Below are 25,111 nucleotides of genomic sequence, written 5' to 3' on the forward strand. Positions count from 1 at the left end.
ATGACATGAAATAAATATTTATAAACATTAAAACGAAGCCAAGAGTAACGTTTGTTTTAAAATGTAAGGAATAGAAAGTACAGATACTTGTGTGAAAATGTAATGAGTAGGAATCAGACGTAGGAAGAAAAATAAGTAATGGAGTAAAGTACATATACCTAAAAAGTGTACTTAAGTACAGTAACAAAGTATTTGTACTTCGTTACTTGACACCTCTGGTTATATTTAATTTATATGGGGCTTAGTGTATGTGAGTATTTAATCTCACTGACCCTGTTTTGCTCGTTTTCTTGCTTCAGGAGTCCAAGAAGCATCTCGCCGGTTTGGGGAACTTGGGTCTGGGGTCCCTCATCACCGAGCTTACTGCCACCGACAATGAAGAAAAGGAGGAAAACAGAGAACCTGTCAGCGTGGATTCAGAAGGTGACGCTGAGCGATGACACTGCTGGCAGGATTCCAGTCACCACCCAGGTGTGGTGTTTATGTCATTCTTTTTTATTTACTCCATCAGGTTGGGTGAAAAGCACCGAAGATGCAGTGGACTACTCTGACATCAGTGAGGTTGCTGAGGATGAGACTAAAAAGTACCGTCAGGCGATGGGGTCTTTGCAGCCCAGCAGGAAAACAGGTGATGAGCTCCATCCTAGCTCCACTTTCACCCTCTAAACTAACCATGTTGTACACTTGTACTTATCCATTACCTCTCACTTATTTCCTCTTGATTGAAAAACATTTTTATGTAGATATGAACTACTCATTGCATTGTTAAATAATTGTATATTATTTCTTTAAGTCACACCCTATTTTTCTGTTTTGCCTCATGATTTACAACAGATTTACACTTTTGATCAAACTAACCTAATTTTATTACATTAATTCTAAATGTATATTAAAAAAATACACATTTAGATCTGTTGTTTGTCAAATTCAGAACAAAGGAAAGAATAGATCCTTATTCAGTAAACATCCTCCCATGGTATATGTTTCCATTTTAAGCTCTAAATAAAAAAGCTCAGCTTCTTTTTGACAATAATAATAATAAATTATGTATTTTTGTTGCTCCTCTCCTCTGAGTTTTTTTTTGTTTTTGTGTAACCATGCGTGAAAACTCCATTCTAGACGATGAGGATGATTATGATGCTGACTGTGAGGACATCGACTCGAAGCTTATGCCTCCTCCACCACCTCCAAGTCTTTCTACTCCAGTTAAGAAGGAGGAATCTCCCACCAGTACAAATGGTAAATAAACAGAACGTCTTTCTATTTCCTGCTCCATGAGTTTTGCAATCTTATAGATAACATGACATATTGTAGGATATGGAAATTAGGCCTGAAACAATTAACTGCATTAATCATGATTAATCGATATTAAAATAAACGTCAACTAATTTAGTAATCAATTAATCATTGATTGGAGTATTGAGACTCTAAAACGTGCCTTTAGCTGACAGAGCATCATATCTTAAGAAGCAGTTATAATGAAATTGTAAATCTCGGGTGCAGAGAGGACTGGGTGGTGGTCGAGGCAGGGTGCCCACGACGGCCTGGTCCGCACACGGAGCTTCTGGCTGTAGGTACGTGGAACGTCACCTTGATTGGGGGGGTGAAGCTTGTGCAGATGGTTGAGCGGTACCGGCTGGATATAGTCGGTCTCACCTCTACAGACAGCTTGGGTTCCGGATCCAATCTCCTGAAGAGAGGCAGGACTCTCCACTTCTCTGGCGTTGCCTGCAGGGAGAGGTGGCGGGCTGGGGTGGTCATGCTCACTGCTCCCCATCTCAGTCGTCACGTGTTGGAGTTTACCCCGGTGAACGAGAGGGTGGCGTCCCTACACCTTTGGGTTCCGGACAGGTCTCTCACCGTCGTCTCAGCCTATGGGCCCAGCATCGCTGCAGAGTACCTGGCCCTCTTGGAGTGCTTGGGAGGGATACTAGATGGTGCTCCAACTAGGGACTCCATTGTTCTAGTGGGGGGGACTTCAACGCCCACATGGGCAGCAACAGTAGGACCTGGTCAGGGGTGATCGGTTGGAATGACCTCCCCAATCTGAACCTGAGTGGTGTTCTGTTATTGGACTTCTGTGCTAATCACAGTTTGTACATAACGAACACCATATGTGAGCACCAGGATGTCAATAAGAACAAGTGGCATCAAGACACCATAGCCCGGAGGTCGATGATCGACTTTGTAGTTGTGTCATCTGATCTCTGCTCACGTGTCACAGACAATTGGCTGAGCTGTCAACCGATCAACCCCTTGGTGGTGAGCTGGATCTCAGGGATTAAAGTATTTCGGCCCCAGGCTGGATTTCCTGCTCATAGCGCTTGCCTGTGGGTAAAAAAAAATACTAGAAAATAAATTGACTTTAGACAAAATTTAAAAAGACAATCGAAATCCCTCTTGCGTTTGTCAGCCAATGGTAGCTAAGGAGCGCTCTGAAACTAACAGCGTTAGCCAAACAGTAGAAGACGGGGGCTGTTCATGCGGTCCCACAGACTACACGTTTGCTGGGAGCTACGGCAACAGCTGATTCACCAGCATTAATAACAACAATAATAATAATATTATTATTGTGCGAGTTAAAAATAAGGGTTTGTGCTTTCCTCACCGAACACAACCTCTCACAGCTTGGTTATACTCCTCCAGCAGTGTGTTGCAGTGAGCTTTTTGCTTGAAGCATGGTCTGCGCTATGTAATTTCCCGTCACATTGCAAGAGGGATCAAGGTGGAAAAAGGGTCCCAACGTTCTTGCGCACCTCGCTCTTCTAGCTGGTCAAACTTCATGAGTCGTTTTCAACAATGGCAGTCATACAAACAGAAAAAGCCGGTAAGGTACCAAACAGGAAATACGTATGAGTAGAGCGGATGTAGATTTGGCCAATCAGAGGCCTCCTGTCTTCAGCACTGTCTGCGTTCACCCACAATTTGGGAGAGGTGCAGCAGAGTGTCTGCGGAGGGGGGCGGAGACGTCCCTGCGTTCACTGTGACACACACGCAGATGACCTAGTTTCAAAGTATATCAGCCTTCATTCACAGATATAGATGCACTTTTGCCATCTTTTGGCCGGTTTTGGTATTGGATATTAAAAATCAATTTTAGTCTTCAATCATTCATGCGATCTCTGATCCCATGCCCCCACATCCCCCTGGCATGGCTTGAGAACACACACACGCAGATATATATATGAATATAAATATGAGTTTCTTGCTATGTTGAAAAAGTTCAGGCTAGGGATTATTTTTTTTGCTTTAATCCCTGGGATCCGCTTGCAGGGGAGGAGGCCGATTAGACCTGCTAGGCCCAAGCGTGCTGTGGGGGTCTGTTGGGAATGTCTTGTAGACCTCTCTGTTACTGCGGTCTTTAACTGAACTCCATATTCAGAACTCCTCAAGTGGAAAAGGTTTAGTTTCACCTGGTTTAATTTTGTAAAACATCTTCCTTAAGAAACCTTTGGCTATCCGATTATTAATTGATTAGTCAAAAAAATTTTGAATGATTAAATTTTTTGCAAAATAATCATTAGTTGCAGCCTTAAAGCAGTTACAAAATAAAAAGAACGCTACTGTTCACACTGTTAGATAATCGCTGCAGGTTAATTTTGGTCAAAAGGCACTAAAAATGGACGCCCTAGAACCCGCCTCACTGTTCGACTTAAGGCTGCAGATTTAGAGCCACCACCTCTGATTCCTTCACCATATTCCAACAGCCCATCATCTCTCTTCTGCTGCAGCTGAACAGTGATTACCAACATAAGGAGTGTTTTTCTTGCAGCTACTGAGCAATTTTTTTTCTCAGATCTTCATTTCTGAACACTAGACGACTGAATTCTGAAAATCTTTACGGCTGCTTTGATTTGTTTCTGGTGCAGTCGGTGAAGACGGCGATGGCATCATCCTGCCCTCCATTATCGCGCCCTCCTCCACTGCCGATAAAGTAGATTTCAGCAGCTCTTCGGACTCTGAGTCAGAAACCGACCGACCCTGCCAGGGCTCTGGCGTTTTGGGACCCCCAGACAGACTCACCCTTCCTCTTGCTGGCATCATGCAGAAGGATGCTGCCAAGGCATTGCCGAGTGTCACGCAACTCTTTCCAGAGTTTAAGCCTGGCAAGGTAAACCATTTAGTTTCAAGAGACCTTTTGAACCAATAATCTGGATCGGCAATAGAACAATTTGTTTCGTATTTCTCCCTTTTTTTTTTTACAGGTCCTGAGGTTTTTACGACTGTTTGGTCCTGGAAAGAACATGCCTTCGGTTTGGAGGAGCGCCCGCAGGAAAAAGAAGCGTAAACACAGGGACCCTCAGCCTGGGACGCCTCCACCAGAGGAAGACACCTTAGAACAAAGTCTGGAGAAAAGGTCTGGGTGGATCTATGAGTACGCGCTCCCTCCACCTCCAGAGCAGTGTCTCTCTGACGATGAGGTAAACCTCTGAGAACTATGAATCGTTTAAAAAGTGTGAAAGAAAACAAATATGGAAAAAACTTTTTTAGGTCTTCAGGCTTATTGATATTATTTTTTAAATTAAAAGGACATCAGTCGTCTTCAGTTTGCCACATTAAGCCTCAAGTTTTAAGGTCTTACAACCCACAGATAGCTGCACACTCACCCCAAAACAAACTCCTGATTTACATGCAGATAACAATGATGGCTCCGGTGGAGTTGAAGTTCTCCCAGACGTCTGGCGATGCAGACAAAGAGACCGAATCTCGACCGAAAGTAGCAGAATGGAGATACGGTCCGGCCCAGCTGTGGTACGACATGCTGGGCGTACCCGAGGACGGAAGCAACTTCAACTACGGGTTTAAACTCAAAGAAGATAATCTGAGTGAGACAGACGAGCAGGATCTGCCTATAGAAACAACAGAACCTCCTCGGGAGGTGAGTTTCCTCAGCTGCTTTTAAAGTAGGAGAGGAATTACTCCACCAGTGCTGATTTTTCTATCTGGTTTGTTTAGGCTCAGAAGGAGGATAACGTGGATGCTGAAGGCGACGATGATGATGAGGATGATAAAGGAGATAGAGTGAGGCGGGCTCTGGAGAATGAGCTCTTCCTCATGGTCACCCAGCTCCAATGGGAGGACGATATTATTTGGAACGGAGAAGATGTGAAGCACAAGGGCACCAAGACTCAGAGAGCCAGCTTGGCAGGATGGCTCCCGTCCAGCATGACCCGGAATGCTAACGCTTATAATGCACAGCAGGGTGAGATGAACCTCCCCAAATAAAGCTTATAAGAAAAGAAGCTTTTCCTCAGTAACGTTAAAAACTATAACCCTGCAGGTCTGACCCGCAGCAACTCTCAGCTTGTCCCACCAACACCTCTGCCCATTCCCAAAGCTCCATCAATCTCTGGCTCCAAGCGGGAAAAAGGCAGCCATGATAATCAAGGTGAGAGCTTTGCGCAATATGTGTACTTGTGCTTTCTCATGTGCTCGTATACTCTTGAAACGCCATCAGCCTCAGCTCTAATACTGCTACAATTCACAAGAACAGCAGATCTGTAGATTTGTTGTAAAACAGAACAAAATTTCAATTTATGTCATAAAAACAGACCAAAATGAAAAATGATGTAATAAAAACAATCCAAAATGTCAAACGATGTAATAGAGCAGACCAAAATATCAAATGATGTCATAAAACAGACCAAAGAAAATTGATGTATTTACACCGACAATAATGTTCAATGATGTCATAAAAACAGACCAAAGTGAAAAATGATGTCATAAAAACGGACCAACATGTCAAATGATGTAATAAAAACAGGCCAAAATGGCAAATTATGTAATATTTGAATATTATATCATTTGACATGTTGGTCTGTTTTATTAAACCATTTAACATTTTGGTTTGTTTGACCAAAAGACAACAGACCAAAATGTCAATATGACTTTTTTTTAATTACGTCATTTGACATTTTGGTTTGTTTGACCAAATCTTTAACTTGGTCTTAATTCAAGAGTTTTGAATGTCCCTTTTCAGCTTTTCTACATTTTTACAGACCAGTGCTGCATGAATCAGAGGGTATTTAATGACTGAAGGTATCGTCTTCATTTTTAAAGTTTTTTGGCTCAGTCTTGATTCTTTCTGGGGTTTTTTTCTTATAGCCTCTATGGAAGAAGACTGTTCGTGGTTCTCCATTTTTCCCATCGACAACGAAGAGTTGGTGTACGGTCGCTGGGAGGATAACATCATCTGGGATGACCAGGAGATGGACCACCTCCTCATGCCGCCTGTTCTTACTCTGGATCCCAACGATGAGAATATCATTCTAGGTTCAATGGAAACTCTTCCTTCTCAGATCAGCTCCTCTAAAGCATTTTTTTTTCTTCAGAGGTTTTGTTTAGTACATACTGAGATCTTGTGTCTTTTAGAAATTCCAGATGAAAAGGAAGAGACGACATCTCACTCCCCGTCCAAGGAGAATAAGAAGGAGACGGCGATCAAGAAGAGTCGCATTCTGCTGGGGAAGACTGGCGTGATAAAAGACGAGCCACAACAGGTACATTAGTCATTCAAAGCAGACATATGGTCAAATTCTTCAGTGGTTTTAACCTCCAAGATCAAACAGTATTTAAATTCAACGGTGTGGATCTAAAGCAGCAGAGTTTCTATAGCTATTAAACGTCCTCATTAGCTCGGCGTTTCTTCCTATTGGTTTTTCAGATTTCAGATTGTGGCTTAAAATGTTTATATATGTATTAAACTTTTCATTAGCTTAGCTCATACGAGGTTCCAAACGTAACATTAATCATTTTACAGCACATTGTTGCTGTTGTTAGAACACATTCATTATTTAAAGATGACCTCAGTTAATCAATGTTTAACTTTTTAAGGGAGCAGCTATAAGCCTAAAGATGCTTTGCTAACATCACTAGCCACATTCGCTCCATAACGTGTTATAGAATTTCTGGACACACCTTGTTTAGATTTTTACTGCTGAAATGTGCTTTTAGTTTTGGACTGAAAGCAACATAAGTTTAGCCTAGTAAACTAGCCCCACCCACCAGCAAAATCATTTTTGCCTGCGAGTTTGGTCTAGCCTCAAATCAGTGCCCCAGGCCCTAGAACTGGCAGACCAATCACAACGCAGGGATGTGTTTTGAATTTTTGGATGCAAAGCGGGCTGGGTTTTGAGGGCTTGACAAAGCTGCGTGACGCTGGAGGAACCACAACAAGTAAGATGGCAACAACAATTGAAGAGTAGCATGCACAGCGGCAGCAGCAGCTTTCAACGGAGCGCTCCATTGAAAGTTAAAAGTTCTCTTTCTGTTGCTGTTGTTCAATAAAAGTATGTTTTTTAAAATCATTTGAGGTGAGAATATTATACCGATTTAATGCGTAATTTAAAACTATTTCCGAAGTTGAGAGGACCGCGGCAACCAGCGGACCCCCGAGGCTAACCGCAGCCCGCCTGTAGCGGCCCTCTTTCGGTATAGTCGTCTGTGAAGGACCACTGGCTCTGATGGAGATTTTTGACTCAGCTTAGGAATCAGTTTTTGAAGGATTAGACTTGGGGTTTTAGTTAAAACGTGAGCAGAAAGAGGATCTATGCTCGATCATTTATAAGAAGGACGTATTCGCCGTTTTACTGACAGGCTGTTTGTTTACACTCCCCCACCAGCTTTCTGTCATGCTAACTACATCACAGTCATTTGCGCTCATTGGTCAATAGGCAAAGACATGGTTTGAAAAACAACTGGTTGTTCTCATCAACTATCTTCCGATGTCTCATTCATCGGGACAAGACTAAATTACACATTTAATCTCCCATTTAGTCTGGTTTCTCAGGCTAACATAAGGTAACACTTTACAAAAAACCAGAATAATCATTATTTAAAAATAGTAATGCCCACTGATCTTAGGCTTAAGGCCAAACCTTTTATAGAGGGTTTAGATGCAATTTATTAATGTTTATCAAACCTTAACAAATGTTCTGTTAATTATTAATAAATGGTATATTTTCCATTGATAAATGATGCTTATTGTAAAGTGTTATCCAAAATAATTATTTGTAATTAGGCGTTTATGGTTAAACTTCCTTTAATGTTTGTATCTGTTCTAATGGGCGTGATTTCAAACGATATAGAAATCTGTAGTGTTTGATCATTTAGTAAATATTTATCCTTTTTTTTGGTGGAGGGTTCTGTTTCTATTCATGTTCAGGTGAATTTAGTTAGTTTGGAAATTGGTGTTTGGTCTAATGTTAATGTTGGGTTTTAATCCAGAGAAATGTGAGTTTAAAAGATTAAAAGGAAAATGATCAACACAGAGACAGGATTTTGTGACGTCAGTGTGTGCCGGGTGGAGAGAAGATCCTGGCTTGGAAAGCCATCACCTTCTCCCACAGATCCCTTCATAGCAAAGCCTTTTATTAACAGTTTACAACATCAAACAGGCGGGCCTAAAACAGAAGAGCCAGTAATCATTGTCTGGGAGGATGCAGGTAACAAGATGGTGTGAATTGACCAACTGGCTGGATGGAAGTCACACATCCGTGTGATTCTGCCTCATGACCTACAGGAGGTCATAAAAGTTTATGACCCTTCTGGTTGAAACACAGGATAGTTATCACTCTAACATTTCCCTCCTCTTATACATAAAAACATCAGCATCTTTCAATTCATATTGTATTCATAGGAGTAGGAATATGAGTACAAACATAACAGTCTGTTTTGTTCAAATCTTCAGCAACATGTTTTGCATGTTGCCACCACATCTTGGCACTGTAGGATGACTTGCTGTGGATCCATCAAAAATCATCCTGCTCTTCCTTTGTTTCAGACAGTCAGTTTGAGTTCCTAGGAACACCGGTCCAACAGTCATCACTGGGCAGCATAACCACTTTGGTTTTTCAGATCTTTGCCAGTCCGTCCAAGGAAACACCCACTAACCGGACTCTAAAAGACTGGGTTAGGTTGTTTTTTTCACCAGCGTTGAGACGAGTGGTCCTAAAAAAAACAAACCCCTTTGAAGCTGGACTTCACCACAGATCTATACCTTAGTCGTGGGGTCCCTGTGAAAGTAACTGGGCTTTTTTGCTGAGGAAAATTTTTTAATCAGTTTACAATGACTCTGGTGGATCCAAGTGTTTCTCTCCTGGATTTTCACGGCAGTGGGGGTTGTTAGTTGCACTTTGTAGGGTCCTTCCCACCTCGGAGCTTTCCAAGTTTTCCTTTTGATGATTTTAATCAGCACTCGGTCTCCAGGCTTCAGGCCTTCCTGTGGGGAAACAAAAGGAGCACTAGGCAGATTACATGTTTTCCGAACAGTTTTGTTGCTGAAAAGCTTCAGCATCCACTTAGTTAGCGGGTCAATGTCATCTTGTTCTTTTTCTGCCCATGGCTTTCCTGTTTCTGCCATGAATTTTCTCAATCTATTTTTAACATCCTCGAACCATTTAACTGGGTTCTGTCTGGCTGGAGGTAAACCTCGACAGGCAGTCCGCATCTCTGCATCTGTCCATGGCCCACACACAAGAACAGTGGGTCCACAATCCAGTGGGTCACCATCTTGGGGTCCCGTGCGTTGACCACAATGAGGGTTGGCCACCTCCAACACCGGAAAAGCACATGCCCCCCTCCCAGGATCTTGGTCCTGTTCTTGTTTTTTTAATTCAGCCAATCTTGGATAAATAGGGGCAGATGGGCCCCTTCCACAAGCCTCCACTTGATAATGATCCCTGTAACACTTCGAATCAAGCTTCACATCCCCCCCTGATCCTCCCAACTCATGCTCACAAGAGTCAGAGGCACTGAGTTCCATACCATCCACAGAGGACGACACGGACAGGGGGCCTGCTCCTGCTCCTGCTCCTCCAATATCACCACACGATGGTGGGGCTACTGGAGGAGGAACAGTGGCATGGCTGTGTTCACATTCACCGTGATGGGGTTTATCTCCACCTTCCTGTGCAGCTGATGCCACTGCTTGAACCCCATCACCCCCTTGAATTTGATTAGGATCAGGATATTGAGGAAGCATACGGGAAACAACAGTTTCTTCATCAGCTTTAACTTTTACAGCAGCAATTGTAGCTGTCTTTCTATCGTTCTTCTGTTGTATTTGGCTTTCCTTATTTTTTGCTTGCATAATCCACTTATTTAACTCTTCTAATTCTTTTCTGTATTTAGCTTGTTTTCTTTTTGATTTATACACCAACTTCATCTCCACCTTCTGCTGAATCTTAGTCAGCGGCTCAACTTTCAACTTTCCATCCCAGCCCTCCTTCTCAATCCACTTTCTGGCAAACTCTGGGTCACCACCACAACATGCCACCATCCATCTAACATCATCTGGCATTTCCTTCTTACTACTGCCTTGTCCCATTTTTAAAGAATTTAGTCCAGTACACAGTGGTTCGATTGTTTCCTCACACACTTTCACACAGTCACACACACCTAAGGCCTAATATTTTTTATTTTTTAACCAACATAGAGTCCCAGACTCGAATGCACAGAATACCGATCCCAGATCTATCACAACAAACCCTGTTTGTCAAATATTCTAGCGACTACAACTAGTTATAGCTTTCACACAGAGGGTCCCTGACCCAAAACGCATAGAATACCGATCCCAGATCTCCCACAACAAACCCTGTTTGTCAAATATTCTAGCGACTACAACTAGTTATAGCTTTCACATGGTCCCAGACCAGCTTTTAATAAAAAACCTTAGGCGTACCGTTTCTGTGCAGATCAGTCCTCAGCTTGAGTCGTCACCAGGATGTCCAGGGCAGGGCTGGACCAACCTATTGGCTCTGTCCGGCAAAGGGTGGACGGCTGTCGATAGTTTCTTGGCCTTGGTCCCGCACGGTCCTGGACAATTGGATCTTGACTCCCGGAGTTTCAGCACCAAAAATGTTGGGTTTTAATCCAGAGAAATGTGAGTTTAAAAGATTAAAAGGAAAATGATCAACACAGAGACGGGATTTTGTGACGTCAGTGTGTGCCGGGTGGAGAGAAGAATGCTGGCTTGGAAAGCCATCACCTTCTCCCACAGATCCCTTCATGGCAAAGCCTTTTATTAACAGTTTACAACATCAAACAGGCGGGCCTAAAACAGAAGACCCAATAATGATTGTCTGAGAGGATGCAGGTAACAAGATGGTGTGAATTGACCAACTGGCTGGATGGAAGTCACACATCCGTGTGATTCTGCCTCATGACCTACAGGAGGTCATAAAAGTTTATGACCCTTCTGGTTGAAACACAGGATAGTTATCACTCTAACAGTTAACCAGTCTCTTTTGTGTGTATTTGGTTGATTCATTTATTGTTATTTGTCAAAATTGTCTGAAATAAATTCTCATTCATTCATTCATAATCACAGAACATGTCCCAACCTGAAGTTAAAGATCCTTGGAACCTGTCCAACGACGAGTTCTACTACCCAAAGCAGCAGGGCCTCAGAGGAACCTTTGGTGGCAACATCATTCAGGTAGCTAACAGCTGATCAACCAGGCTCTGAGTTTAAACATCTTTAGCTTGTAGTAATATTTGCGCCTGTTTCCTCTCCTTCCCAGCACTCCATCCCAGCCCTTGAGCTGAGACAGCCCTTCTTCCCCACTCACATGGGTCCAATGAAGCTTCGGCAGTTCCACCGACCAGCCCTGAAGAAATACTCTTTTGGAGCCATAGCACAACCGGGTCCTCATGCGGTCCAGCCTCTGCTCAAACACATAAAGAAGAAAGCAAAGGTATTAAAATAAAAATTTAAATGATTCTTGATCAATTTCTTTCACTTGTAGGATGACTGGTTATTATTTTAGTGCAACAATTTCAGAGAAAAAAAGTTCTGTAGTGGAGCAGGTCCTCTCCCTGCTCTCTTTGCTCCAGAGTTGTAAAAAGTAATTACATTCTTTACTTCAGTAAAAGTCAAACATTGTGAATAAAATCTAATAAATAAGCCTGTTTTGGTTGTTTGTTTTCTGCTCTTCTTTCCATCGGTGCATTCGCTGTGTCTCTGGATCAGATGCGAGAGCAAGAGCGGCAGGCATCTGGCGGTGGAGACATGTTCTTTATGCGAACCCCGCAGGACTTGACAGGCAAAGACGGAGATCTGATCCTGGCTGAGTACAGCGAGGAGTACCCACCTCTCATCATGCAGGTTGGCATGGCAACCAAGATCAAAAACTACTACAAAAGGGTGAGTAGATCTATTGATTTGCTACATTAAAAAATGTACTTGTTCAGCTGTGACCCTAAAGTCGATATATGTTGATAAAACATGCGGAAACCTTAAAAGTTTGAATAAATGTGATGTTTCTGTCATTCAGAAACCTGGGAAAGATCCTGGGGCCCCGGACTGTAAATATGGGGAGACGGTATACTGCCATACCTCCCCTTTCCTGGGTTCTCTGCATCCTGGTCAGCTTCTTCAGGTCGGTATAACTGTGTTTAATTCTATGAAGAATTGTCTAAAATGTTTCTGATGGCTCCTAATAAGCTGAATCCCTGATTTTCTCTTTTTATGATTTCAGGCTTTTGAAAACAACCTCTTCCGTGCCCCAATCTACCTGCACAAGATGCCTGAGACTGATTTCTTAGTCATACGAACTCGACATGGCTACTACATCAGAGAGCTTGTTGACATTTTTGTTGTTGGACAGGAGTGCCCCTTATTTGAAGTTCCAGGTCCAAATTCCAAACGTGCCAACACCCACATAAGAGATTTCCTACAGGTGGGGGCATCTGGCCTTTTGATGAGAATAAATCTCGCCTCTGGATATGGCTAAAGGTCGACTGTGTCATTTCTGTCCTCTGCAGGTGTTCATTTACCGCCTGTTCTGGAAGAGCAAAGACAGGCCACGGAGAATCCGCATGGAGGACATAAAGAAAGCTTTCCCCTCACACTCAGAGAGCAGCATCAGGAAGCGACTCAAACTGTGCGCCGACTTTAAACGTACAGGTAATGCATGCTGAGTTTTGTAGGATCCTTGTTATGCATCCAACGCTGTAGAGTAAAAGCAAGCGAAACAAAAACTGTCTCAAAGTAAACTAAACATTTCATCTCAAGCTTCTTTACAGAGATAACTCTCAATCAGATAATCTTGTCAGATTAAAGGTTCAACTTTTAAGGAAACTGCATCCAGTCATTGGCTTTGCAGCATTTGTTCCTACTGGATGAGTATGTTGAGACAGCAGACATTCCCTTAGAACAAGCATATGTGCAGCGACAGTTGAGAGGAAAAACTCATTTTTAAACCTCCAGCAGGGCCAGGCTCAGTGTGAGCGGCCTGCTTCTGAGGCCAAATGGGGTTGAAGGAGACGGAAACCGGCATACAAAATGAACATAGATAGCACTGATCAATAAATAATTTCTATGTAAGAAAAAGTAATTGTATATTAGCTCCATAGGGGATCTGACTGGGAAAGAAGCAGTTAGCAGATGAGTTATGTGCCAGTTTTCAGGTTAAAGGGATGAAAGAGAGTACATCCAGTTAGTCACAGTAAAGGCTGAGCCCATAGCTATGTCTAGGAGAGAAACAGGACTAAACACTGAGAAACAGGCCCAGCTCTATCACATATAATCTAAGATATTTCTCTTCAGGATGGAGTCACAGCCAAATGGGAACAGACCAGATGTAGCTGCTATGAGAAAATGCAGAGAGAGCAGAACGTTAGAGATTGAACTAACAAATTACACAGAATTCACAGATAGAAGAAGGATGAAGCAGAACTAGAAAAGCACCCGGAGAGCACAGTCCTCTGCCAAGTAGCAAATTTTGCTCCAAATTGCGACTTACACTTAAAGCTAAAACTCACTTATTATCTGGATCATTACCAAATTTGAATAATTTTTTTCTTAGCATGAGGCACACCTCTGGTAAAAAATTTTGATAAAATCTGTTCATACATTTTCAATTAATTCTGCTAACAAACCCCCTAACCCCCTTTCTTGTGTTTTTGTCTTCAGTAAAATACAGAGGCTGTGAATAGTCACTGCTGCCGCAACCTGGTTTATTGGAAAACTGCTTGTTCTGCCATATATCCCCATCTCTCAACGTTATAGAATCTTTTTTTTTTTAAATACTCCTTTATCTAGATTATGATCTGAATCATCACCAAAATTAAATGGATTGTTCCTTCGCATGAGGTGCATCTCTGCTTAAAACAATCTTTAAAACAACCTTTCAAGTTTTCCTGTACACAGACTCACTCTCCTAAAAACAAATTATTGGCAGAGGTAATAATGAAAAGTGGTCCCTATGTCCTCCAGCAGTCTAAGCCTATAGCAGCATAACTATAGCGATAACTCAGGATAGCCTGAGCCACGGCGAATCCTCCCATTTGTTCCCGATATTTCTCATGTCGTTTCCATCTCTTGTCTGTGTTTTTTTTTCTTGATTCTGTTTTAAAATTTGATAAATAGAAACATCATTTAATTTTATAGTAGTTAAAAAAGCTAAAACTAAGGTTTAAAAATTCAAAGGAGTCATAACATTTCACTTAAGTATATGTGGATGTGGCGTTAGTAGCAATAGCAGTTCACCATGGTTTGTTTATCATCATTTCCTGGTGTTCAACAGAACAGGTAAAACATTATATGAGAAGCAACACGTACAGACTGCCTCTTGATGAGTCCCTGATTGGTAGAATAGAGATAGGAAAGTTGTTAGCATAGTGGGCTAATGTTAGCATCTTTCCAGGATCAGAAATAAAACGAGATAAAAAATCTTAAATACATACACAGATGTATAAAAAAACGTAGTTGTTTTTGTTAGTGGTTTGAGTCTAATAGGAATCTGTTGATGTGAGGAAGAGTAAGTAAATGAAACCGTGTTACAAAACCAGCTTTTCTGTCTTTACTTTTACCACTTTTCCCTGAGTTTAATTTACATAATCAGGGTTTAGTAACAGTTTTCAGATGTGCTTAGAACTTTCTTTAAAATCCATCATCAGATGTGACAGATTTTCCCACTAGATATTCATTTACTCACCACTAGATGGCCTCATGAGCTTTTGGTGCTTCAATAAGGCTTTTTTTATTTAACACATTTAATGAGTGGTCCTTGAGTTTGAGAACATTGGTCCTTGAAAATGCTTGAAAGGAACTTGAATTAAATATCAACCAAAGTGTGGGATCCCTGGGTCCAGTCAAGCTTCAGGTGTCCTCTCCTTGTTTCAGGTATGGACTCCAACTGGTGGGTGCTCAAGCCAGACTTCAGGTTGCCCACAGAGGAGGAAATCAGAGCCATGGTTTCTCCAGAACAGTGCTGTGCTTATTACAGCATGCTGGTCGCAGAGCAGAGGCTTAAGGTAACAGTTGTCACCCCCCGTTTTAAAAAAGAAATCGGCTATGCTCTATTTAACCTCTTAACATCCACCTCATTTTGGGTAATCCTCGCCTGTTTTGCATACCCAAATGGAAAAGCAAATAACTGAGGAACTGTAAGCCCAAATTACATGAGTGATAGATCTTTGAAAGCTAACGCCTTCTAGTTTCTGAAAATATAGTGTGAATAAAACACAGCCTAAACTGCATCAGTTCAAACATGACTCACAGTTGTTTTTTTTCTTCTCGGAAATAATAGGTCTATTTTGACAAGCAGTAATACAGACATGCTTGAGAATAGGCAAGTCTCATTGTATTACATTTGCTCTACATCATGTCAACTACAACTGCAGATGTTTCAGACCTCCAGCTAAAACAGTTCCAGAGCGGTGGGGTTTGGACTTTGATGACATAAGCATCTCCAAACCTCTACAAACGTGCCAAATTGTGCCAAATGCTTTTACTCAACTATTTGACCCATTGAATAACACTGAAGCATTATGTTGGCCGCAAAATATTTATAAAGCAAGTATTTTTCCACTTTTTTTCATTTTCATCTGATGATTGACTGGTGATGTCACCACCCATTTCAGCTGACTGTATGTTTTTTTTTGACTCATCTTTTTGTCAGATATAATTTAGAACATATATTGGGAAAAAAATGACAAACCACTTTGATCTAAAGTTAAGGTATACTTTTTTATTCTATTGCACCAATTCGGAAAGATCACAAATGATGAAATAATTTTGTAAAACAAAAAAATAAGTAAATATATATATATATATATATATATATATATATATATATATATATATATATATATATATATATATATATATATATATATATATATATATATATGACTATATATGTTCACTTAGCAAAATAGGAACTAAAATTAAAACTGCAGCCCTTTGAAGGTGCATGAAGAAAAGTGATTATAAATGTAAAAAAAAAAAGAATAAAAGTTGTGGACATGCTCATTTTCTCAGTCAATATAAAAAAAAGCAAACATTAAATAAAGCAGAGAAACTGTTTATAAAAATACAACATTAAACCTAAAATAAAATCAAAATCTATAAAAAATAGTGAAACTGCTGCTTTTCAAGTGTCCATATGAAACTAACAAAAAAACCAGAGCAGGCTTGGTTCAGTTTTCTTTGAAGGTGCATAAAGAAAAGTGACTATAAATGTAAAAAAATAAATAAAAATTGTGGGCATGCTCATTTTCAAGTGTCCATATTACAGAAGCAAACAATAAATAAAAACAGAATCGCTGTATATCACAAAATGTAAAAATAAACCTAATATAACATAAAAAAAACAGCCTAGCGTCTCATTTTTCAGTCCTTTCTCTGTGTGCCAGAGGTTATAGCAGTCCCTCTGTGACACAAAACAGAGGGGTACATTAAAAGACTGTCAACCCACTGGTGTAATATATATATAAATAAGCTCCAGGGCCTTTCCTGTGCTGTATGTGTTTTTTGTTTATTTTCAGCTTTAGACATTGTAATAACACAAAATCAGTGGCCAAACTTCAAAAATATCAGAAGGTAACAAACTTCTAACTGCGCACAATGAACCCGTCTCAGCAGTATCTCTCACTTTTACGCACGCCGGTGACACAGCTCTGCTTTATGCAACCTAGACTTCCGTAGCCATCTTTGAAATCTTATTTCATTGGCTAAAAACAGCGCACATGGTCTTAACCAATAACGGCAGGACTCTATGAGCGTAATATTGCTCTACTCGGTGAGTAATTGGCTGTCAGGCAAGGAGCGTTTGTGAGACTTCATCGGCTGTTCCTGAGTCAAATCAAGTCATACAAAAAGACGGACACTTTTGGCTTGTTGATAAGAAGACACTGTAAAAAAAAAATAAAAAAAAATAAATACACAAACATTTAAGGCAAACATTTGAGAAAGTAAGTCTAATTAGAAATATGCTAAGCATTAGCTATGACCAGTTAACTTCTCTGACGTGAAAAACTGGACGTTATGTAGCAGACTTCTCTTCATGGAATGTTTATTATTGTGAATATGCTGATTACTTTTAATCTGTGGACACTTATGGACGAATGGAGTAGAAATAGTTGAAGATTAGATTTATAAAACGGCTTCTGAATGCCTTCAAAGGTATGTTGTTGTGGCTGCTTTGTATGTTTAAGTTTTGACACGCAGCTATATCTGTGTTAATGGTGCTCACTGTGTCCATAAGATGAACTTGGTGGTTGAATTGTGGATAATCTAAGATTTCTAACGATGCCTAACATGTCTATATTGGTAAATTTTACCATTGTAATTTTGTTACAGTTGTTAGTTGTTAGTTTTTAACCCTTTAAAAACCGTCGCCGGCAACCAGGTGGATGTTGAGAGGTTAACTCCATATTTTTGGTCATCTTCTGTAGGATGCTGGATATGGGGAGAAGTCTTTCTTTGCTCCAGAAGAGGAGAATGAAGAGGACTTTCAAATGAAGATTGACGATGAGGTACGGTGCTTGATGACAATAAGGTGAGATGAGGTAAACTGCCAGATTCAAACCACCTCTGTGTCTTGGCCTCTAGGTGCGGACAGCTCCCTGGAACACAACCAGGGCCTTCATCTCTGCCATGAAGGGCAAGTGTCTGCTGGAAGTCACTGGAGTTGCAGATCCCACAGGATGTGGCGAAGGTTTCTCTTACGTGAAAGTGCCAAACAAGCCCACTCAGCAAAAGGTCAGTTTTGTGAAACGGAATCCTGTCATCTCCCGTCGTTATTTTCTTCCCTTCCTATTTTGGTTGTTGAATTTCTTTGTTTCCCTTCAGGACGACAAAGAGCCGCAGCCTGCTAAAAAGACAGTGACGGGAACAGATGCTGACCTCAGGAGGCTTTCTCTGAAGAACGCCAAGCAGCTGCTTCGAAAATTTGGTGTCCCTGAGGAAGAGGTGAAAACAATGATTTCTGGTTTTCTATCCAGACATACAGTTATTCACAATTGTTTGGATACAGCTTCCATTGTATTCCAGTACAACCACAAAATAATGATTATTAGATCGAGACTTCATGTAAAACAACAGCAGCCATGAAGTGTATGGATTAAATTTTGTTCCATTATTGCTGCAATTGAAGAGAAAGGTATTTAAATGGAAATTGGAAAAAAATACAATCCAGAAATAAAACTTAAATAATCTTCTTAATAGAAAAAATAAAGGATTTGTGTGTAAATTTTCTGTTTTCTCAGAGTTTATATATTCTAAGGTTTATTATTTCAGATTTGTTTTACAGATCTTATATAAGTTTAACATTTTCAAAATTTTTCAGTAAAATAAAATTTCTAATGCAAATGTTTGATGTTGATGCGCATATTGACCAATAAAATGTTGTCGAAAACGTCCAGCAGACCAATAGAAATGCGCCTTTGGTCCTCAGCCCAAACAAAGCCCGCCCCTAGAAGACAAGAGCATGTCATCTGAAAAATTCAGTTTATAAAACAGGAAATGTGTAAAACTCTATCGAAAAGATAAAATTTAAAATAAAATAATAATAAAAAAGGTTACAAAAAATAAAATATTTGGAAAAAATTAGTTCGATTAAGAAGTTTTTTCACAGTTTAATTTCTGGATTTATATTTTTGTTCATACATCCATTAACAAAACTGTGCTTCAGTAATAATAGAAATTTTTTTTTTTTTTTGAAATTGAAAGAAAATAAGGCATTTCACTGTGTAACAAAAAAAATTTACCAAAAAATCTGAAAACTGTGGTGTGCGTTTATATTAAGCTGACTGTATTGTTTTGTATTTCTCTCCATTTATCTTCCCATCACAGCATGATGGGAAGATAACACCACCATCTTTTCCTGTTTTGAATGTTTTATTCTTTTGCATCTTTGAGCATTTATTTCTATTTTTCTTGGGTCAGATCAAGAAACTTTCCCGTTGGGAGGTTATCGATGTGGTGAGAACCATGTCCACAGAGCAGGCCCGTTCAGGTGAGGGTCCAATGAGCAAGTTTGCCAGAGGTTCTCGTTTCTCCGTCGCCGAACACCAGGAGCGCTACAAGGAGGAGTGCCAGAGGATCTTTGACTTGCAGAACAAGTGGGGCTCATTTAGTAGCATTATCATGGATCTAAATTGTGGCCATGAAGTTTATTCAATTCTTTCTAATGAAGAAAAAGAAAGGAAAAAAGATTTTAAAACTGGAATGAAATTTTATAAACGTATTTGTATTTCCTATACGTCCACCTGCCAGCCTCTCTGTGGGGGTGGGGCTTATATGACAAAGATGTGAAATGATGACTCACCAATTAGACACCTGGACAAAATTGTTGTTGTTGCATTCAGGAACTGTGGGAAATGGAAATGTCTTTAAAGCGTATTAAAGCATGTTTCACATATGCTTATGTCTCCCTGTGACACAAATTATAAAATTTCTGATACTGCACCATTTTCAGTCTGTGTTGGACTTTTCCCATGTTCTCAAAGTAGAACAGAAGCTCTACCAGACTAGATGCAGCAGTGATGAACTAGTTTGCACAGTTCTTGAATGTAACAGCTAATAATATTTTATCTAGGCATTATAACTGTCAGTCATCATTCCACACCAGAAGTCCTCTAAGATCTGCCCCCATACCAGAAGTTTGCTATTAAAAAATCTGTAACAAAACAAAATAATAAAAAGTGGTGTTTAACTTTTTTTTCAATTTTAATCTGTTTTTTTCTGTTTCAACACTTTTTTTTTATAGTCTGGAAAAAAAATTATTAAGCTTAAAAAAATTGTAATACTTCCACAAAGTTTGAAAAAAAATAATTCTGTTTCAAATGTTTTTTTTGTTTTGTTTCAAAACTTATTTGAGGTAAAAAAAAAAAAAAAAATTTTTTGTTTAAATAATATTAAAAATGTTTTTATTTTAGTAAAAAAAAAAAAAAATTAAACCAATTTTATGGCCCCAGTTTAGCTCCATATATTGTCCTCCATTTGATGATTTGATTTCTTTGGAGTCACCCTGTGCGACGTAAAAACAAAAAAATGTGTTTGTCTCATTCCTCCCCGATCATGACAGAGTGCTGGAGTCCACAGAGGTGTTGTCCACAGACACAGACAGCAGCTCGGCTGAAGACAGTGATTTTGAGGAGATGGGTAAGAACATCGAGAACATGCTGCAGAATAAAAAGACCAGCTCGCAGCTTTCCCGCGAGAGGGAGGAGCAGGAGAGGAAGGAACTGCAGAGGATGCTTCTGGGCGAGGAGAGCGATCGTGACAACAAGGGACGCAAGGAACATCGCAAAGGCTTGTGTAAGCAAACAAAGTCCCAGTGGGGAAGAAGAGCTGTGCTCCCTGCTAAAACTCTCCTCCTCTGACAACCGTCCTTTCCTTTCTAGCCAGCGCCTTGTCCACCGGCTCCCACAAAGACGACGACACCTCCTCCGTCACCAGCCTGAACTCGTCTGCTACGGGACGTCGACTCAAGATCTACCGCACCTTCAAGGACGAGGATGGCAAAGAGTACGTTCGCTGTGAGACGGTTCGTAAAGCTGCCGTCATCGACGCTTACACCAGGATCAGAACCACCAAGGATGACGAGTTTATGTAAGTTCCGACTTTCAGGCCGGTTTTATGATCAGAATGTAATAACTACTTTAGAAGACAACAGCTAACCAGATGCTGACAGAACCTGTGGTTCTTGTTGGTGATCAGCTCACAGGATTTCGAATGAGACTAACATCCAGTTCTGCTTCAGCTTCAGTCTTTTCTAGAGATCTCCTAACATTTTCATCAGGCCCTGTCTGATACATGGAATAACTTGTGCTGGATTTTATGACTCAGCAGAAAATCTACAAACCACGACCCTTCCACCTCCATGCTTCACATTAAACCTTTTCTGTTTTAGTATTTTAATAAGCAGAAGTTATCATCCTGAAGAATCCCAACCTCCATGTTCTTCCTCTCTTTAGTCAAGTCTTCAAGTTTGTCTTAAAAAAGGAAACATTGGCATTGAAAGCAGCAATGTGTAGCTTTTGACCCAACTATTAGCTAAGTTTGAAATGCATTAAAATATTTTTCAGGTCAATATTCAGCACTAAACGTGTACAGATGCTCCGTGCACACTGCAGTTCTCCTAAATAAGGCTATGTTACTTTAGAGGAAATTTTTTTTGTACTTTTATCACCATGAATAGACAACTTTGATTTATATTGACAGGCTAAGCTAGTTAGCATATTTGCTGGAGATGCTAACTAGCTTAGCTTGAGAACTTCCTTGCTTATCTCCTCAGTATCGTACCTCAGTTTTTTTCTGTAAATATAAACAACTGCTTTTATTCACTAACAAACTGAGTGGGAATAAAGTATGAAAGACAAAAATGACAAATAATCCATCTGCAGGAAAACAGACTGAGCTGCTCCTGTGTACATTTCAGAAAAGTCACATGTACTTAAAATAAAAGAGTAGACCGTGAGCTTGTTACCACTGACGGAGAGGAATCCTGTGATATTATGGGATGTGTGAATTAATGGATTTTTGTTTTAAATGAGCTGATTCTTACTTTGGTGAAGGTTTGGTTCATACCAGTTAGCTTCACTTGTGTTGTGAACCTTTGCCGAGTCCTCTGTAGAAATTAGGGCTGAGATCTTTTTGGTTTTACTAAAGATGAGAAGTTCAAAATTTAACTGTCAAGAGATTTATTAATGTAATATTTGAGTCGGTATGGCCTTCATCAGGCAACATCACACCCAAGAAAACGTTACGTTAATGAATCTTGTGCGGGAACTTTTTTGGAATTATTGAAATCAAAAATTGAGAACTTCATGTTGATATGAGTTTTGGCCGTATCGTCGAGCTCCACTTTAACTAGCGTGTTCCTGTGGTTGCAGACGAAAGTTTGCCCTTTTCGACGAGCAGCACAGAGAGGAGATGAGGAAGGAGCGGCGGCGTATTCAGGAGCAGCTCAGGAGGCTGAAGAGAAACCAGGAGAAGGACAAGTTCAAAGGTCCGCCGGAGAAGAAGTCCAAGAAGGTCAAGGAGAGACCAGACCTCAAGGTAAAAGTAAGCTTGCTGATTCAGTTCTTTAGATTAAATTTTCTTAAGATTTCAAGCTCATTTTGTGTCCACATGGTTTAAATTGGATCCTGTTGGTCATTGTCGTGTTCCTTAATATTTGACTTTTTTCTTCTAGCTGAAGTGCGGAGCTTGTGGAGCCATCGGACACATGAGGACCAACAAATTCTGCCCACTGTACTACCAAAACAACGCCCCGCCATCTAACCCTGTCGCCATGACGGAGGAGCAGGAGGAGGAGCTGGAAAAGACTGTGATCCACAACGACAACGAGGAGCTCATCAAGGTGGAGGGCACTAAGATTGTGCTTGGGAAGCAGCTGATTGAGAGGTAAGGGATGCAGGCTCCTGTGCTGCGTTTTAGTCTCTGTGACACCTGCTGGTTGCTGACGGTCTCGCTCTTTAACAGCGCTGACGAGGTGCGCAGAAAGTCCCTGGTGCTCAAGTTTCCCAAGCAGCAGCTACCACAGAAGAAGAAAAGACGCGTCGGCAGTGCGGCCCATTGTGATTACCTCAATGTAAGCGTAGAAGAACACGAATCCAAGACACAGAATCAGTCAGAGTTTAAAGGCCGATGGACTATTAGATCAGAGAACAAAGAGTTTTTTAGTGTATAGATGAATGGCTACTGTCTCTCTTTAGCTGATGTTTGACTCTGTTTGGATTTTAACAGAAACCCCATAAGGCCATCCATCGCAGACGCACTGACCCCATGGTGACGCTGTCCTCTGTGCTGGAGGGAATCATCAACGACATGCGGGATCACCCAAACGTTAGATCCTACAAACATGCTCCAGTTTTCTTGTTTATTTGTGCCTCAGACTCCTCAGGAACGTGTCTCTCTTTCTCTGAATCCAGACGTACCCTTTCCACACACCGGTCAACGCCAAGGTGGTCAAGGATTACTATAAGATCATCAACCGGCCCATGGACCTTCAGACGCTGAGGGAGAACGTACGGAAGCGGATGTATCCGTCCAGGGAGGAATTCCGTGAGGCGGTTGAGCTGATCGTCAAAAACAGCGCAACCTACAATGGTAACTTTGGAAGCTTGTTTCTGTTTTTTCTTTGGATATTTTCATCTCAAACCACATTCATTTCGCAAACTCTCTATCAGTGATTTTTTTTTATTGAAACTTTAAAACTTTTTAGGTGGAAAATTATTTTAAAACCAACTTTGCTGTTTTTTATTTCTTAGTTAAAATTTGTTTGCGTATTTAATTTTTTAACCTTTTTTTTTGGACTGATTTTATACTTCTGAATTTTTTTTTATATATTTCTTTTTCAGATTGAGTTTTGCAAATTGCATATTTTTTCAAATTTTCAAAGATTGGCATTGCCTGGTTCTTCCAATAGAAAGTCGTTTTTATTCCTGTTCCTTTGTTATGAAGGGTATCCACCCCCCCCCCCCCCCCCCACCAGAAATTAACAGAATTTGAGCTAAAGACGTAAATTGTAAAGAATTAAATTCTCAATGGAAAATTGGAAATATAATGTAAATTGTAAAAATAATATCTGTTAAAATATGACATCATTCACAGATAATTTTTTTACTCTTTGTTGAAGCGGCTTTTTAAACTTTAATCTCTGAATTCTTTCTACGTTTAAATTTCCAAATCATGTAATTTTCTCTCTGGATTTTCTGTTCTCATCAGGAGCGAAACATCCAATAACGCAAGTAGCACAGTCCATGCTGGACCTGTGTGATGCTAAACTCAAAGAGGTGAGCTGCCACCGTGGCGTCTCAGCACAGCTGCGTTGGTTTCCACCCCTAATTGTCACATTTCTGCCTGCGTCTGCAGAAGGAGGATCGGCTGGTTAGGCTGGAAAAGGCAATCAACCCCCTTCTGGATGACGACGACCAGGTGGCCTTCTCCTTCATCCTGGACAACATTGTCACTCAGAAAATGATGGTGGTTCCTGATGTGAGTCTGCTTAACAACGGAGCAGTGATCCAGGCAAAGTTTATCGCATTTTTCTAATTTCTTCCTCTTTTCCTGGATGCAGTCATGGCCGTTTCACCATCCTGTCAATAAAAAGTTTGTGCCAGATTATTATAAGGTCATTGTAAATCCCATGGATCTGGAGACAATCCGGAAGGTAAGAAGTTTAGAACTGAGATTTAAACTGAACAAAATATGTTTACGTTTCAAGGAAATTACCGGTAGGCTAAAACCACTAAATGCTGCTGTGTTTGTTTGGTTTTCTTTCCTGCTCTGCAGAACATCTCCAAGCATAAATACCAGAATCGGGAAACTTTTCTTTCAGATGTCAGTCTCATCCACACCAACAGCAGCAAATACAACGGTGGGTTTTGATTTTACTGCTGTCACATCTGCTCGGTGTGTCTCTTAGAGCTGATTTAAAGCAGGATCTGTGATGCAACCCAACTCTGAATGTTTGTTTTGAACAGGTCCAGACAGTCCTTACACCAAGACCGCCCTAGAGATCATTAGTGTGTGCAAGGGGACGCTAGCAGAGGTATGTCTTATCTGTTACACATCTTCTCACTTAGTATAAATAAACCTGTAAAAATTTGGTCCATATTTAAAAAAATCTAGACTTGTGCAGAATTGAAAATATAAATAACAGTTTTGTACTTTTTGACTTGTCCAAAATACGTAAATAGTTTTTTCTTGTAATAATGCAAACGTTTACGTGAAAGGATTTAGTACCAAAAGCAATACTACATTCGGTTTAATAAAAAACTGCCCAAGAGGAGGATTAAAAGTCTTACCCTGCTGTATGTTATGACTGCATTGAAATAGATTCACTTTTTAAATCTAATATTTAGGATGAAGGAA

At 40.5% G+C, this 25,111-nt stretch overlaps 1 protein-coding gene across 4 annotated transcripts in view; it reads left to right on the top strand.

The window, feature by feature from the left end:
• The window catches only part of taf1 (TAF1 RNA polymerase II, TATA box binding protein (TBP)-associated factor), a 31,897-nt gene that overhangs the window by 1,150 nt on the left and 5,636 nt on the right, over positions 1 to 25,111 (top strand). For 2 of the 4 annotated variants that reach the window (XM_038294515.1, XM_038294517.1), the window contains exons 3-35: positions 300 to 423; positions 512 to 628; positions 1,120 to 1,239; positions 3,870 to 4,111; positions 4,206 to 4,421; positions 4,637 to 4,879; positions 4,957 to 5,203; positions 5,282 to 5,389; positions 6,106 to 6,273; positions 6,373 to 6,500; positions 11,330 to 11,437; positions 11,523 to 11,696; positions 11,972 to 12,145; positions 12,276 to 12,380; positions 12,480 to 12,680; positions 12,766 to 12,907; positions 15,128 to 15,258; positions 17,683 to 17,763; positions 17,840 to 17,989; positions 18,080 to 18,199; positions 19,175 to 19,350; positions 20,316 to 20,548; positions 20,635 to 20,842; positions 22,126 to 22,297; positions 22,428 to 22,639; positions 22,718 to 22,826; positions 22,982 to 23,080; positions 23,167 to 23,344; positions 23,963 to 24,030; positions 24,110 to 24,232; positions 24,315 to 24,407; positions 24,530 to 24,614; positions 24,721 to 24,788. In XM_038294515.1, the coding sequence (XP_038150443.1) occupies positions 300 to 423; positions 512 to 628; positions 1,120 to 1,239; positions 3,870 to 4,111; positions 4,206 to 4,421; positions 4,637 to 4,879; positions 4,957 to 5,203; positions 5,282 to 5,389; positions 6,106 to 6,273; positions 6,373 to 6,500; positions 11,330 to 11,437; positions 11,523 to 11,696; positions 11,972 to 12,145; positions 12,276 to 12,380; positions 12,480 to 12,680; positions 12,766 to 12,907; positions 15,128 to 15,258; positions 17,683 to 17,763; positions 17,840 to 17,989; positions 18,080 to 18,199; positions 19,175 to 19,350; positions 20,316 to 20,548; positions 20,635 to 20,842; positions 22,126 to 22,297; positions 22,428 to 22,639; positions 22,718 to 22,826; positions 22,982 to 23,080; positions 23,167 to 23,344; positions 23,963 to 24,030; positions 24,110 to 24,232; positions 24,315 to 24,407; positions 24,530 to 24,614; positions 24,721 to 24,788 (4,923 nt within the window). The remainder of the gene's footprint in view (positions 1 to 299; positions 424 to 511; positions 629 to 1,119; positions 1,240 to 3,869; positions 4,112 to 4,205; positions 4,422 to 4,636; positions 4,880 to 4,956; positions 5,204 to 5,281; positions 5,390 to 6,105; positions 6,274 to 6,372; positions 6,501 to 11,329; positions 11,438 to 11,522; positions 11,697 to 11,971; positions 12,146 to 12,275; positions 12,381 to 12,479; positions 12,681 to 12,765; positions 12,908 to 15,127; positions 15,259 to 17,682; positions 17,764 to 17,839; positions 17,990 to 18,079; positions 18,200 to 19,174; positions 19,351 to 20,315; positions 20,549 to 20,634; positions 20,843 to 22,125; positions 22,298 to 22,427; positions 22,640 to 22,717; positions 22,827 to 22,981; positions 23,081 to 23,166; positions 23,345 to 23,962; positions 24,031 to 24,109; positions 24,233 to 24,314; positions 24,408 to 24,529; positions 24,615 to 24,720; positions 24,789 to 25,111) is intronic. The other 2 variants (XM_038294516.1, XM_038294518.1) reach the window with 1 other exon arrangement.

Source organism: Cyprinodon tularosa, unplaced genomic scaffold (genome assembly GCF_016077235.1).
Source record: "Cyprinodon tularosa strain WSP-4 unplaced genomic scaffold, ASM1607723v1 ctg341, whole genome shotgun sequence".
Classification (NCBI taxonomy): Eukaryota; Metazoa; Chordata; class Actinopteri; order Cyprinodontiformes; family Cyprinodontidae; genus Cyprinodon; species Cyprinodon tularosa.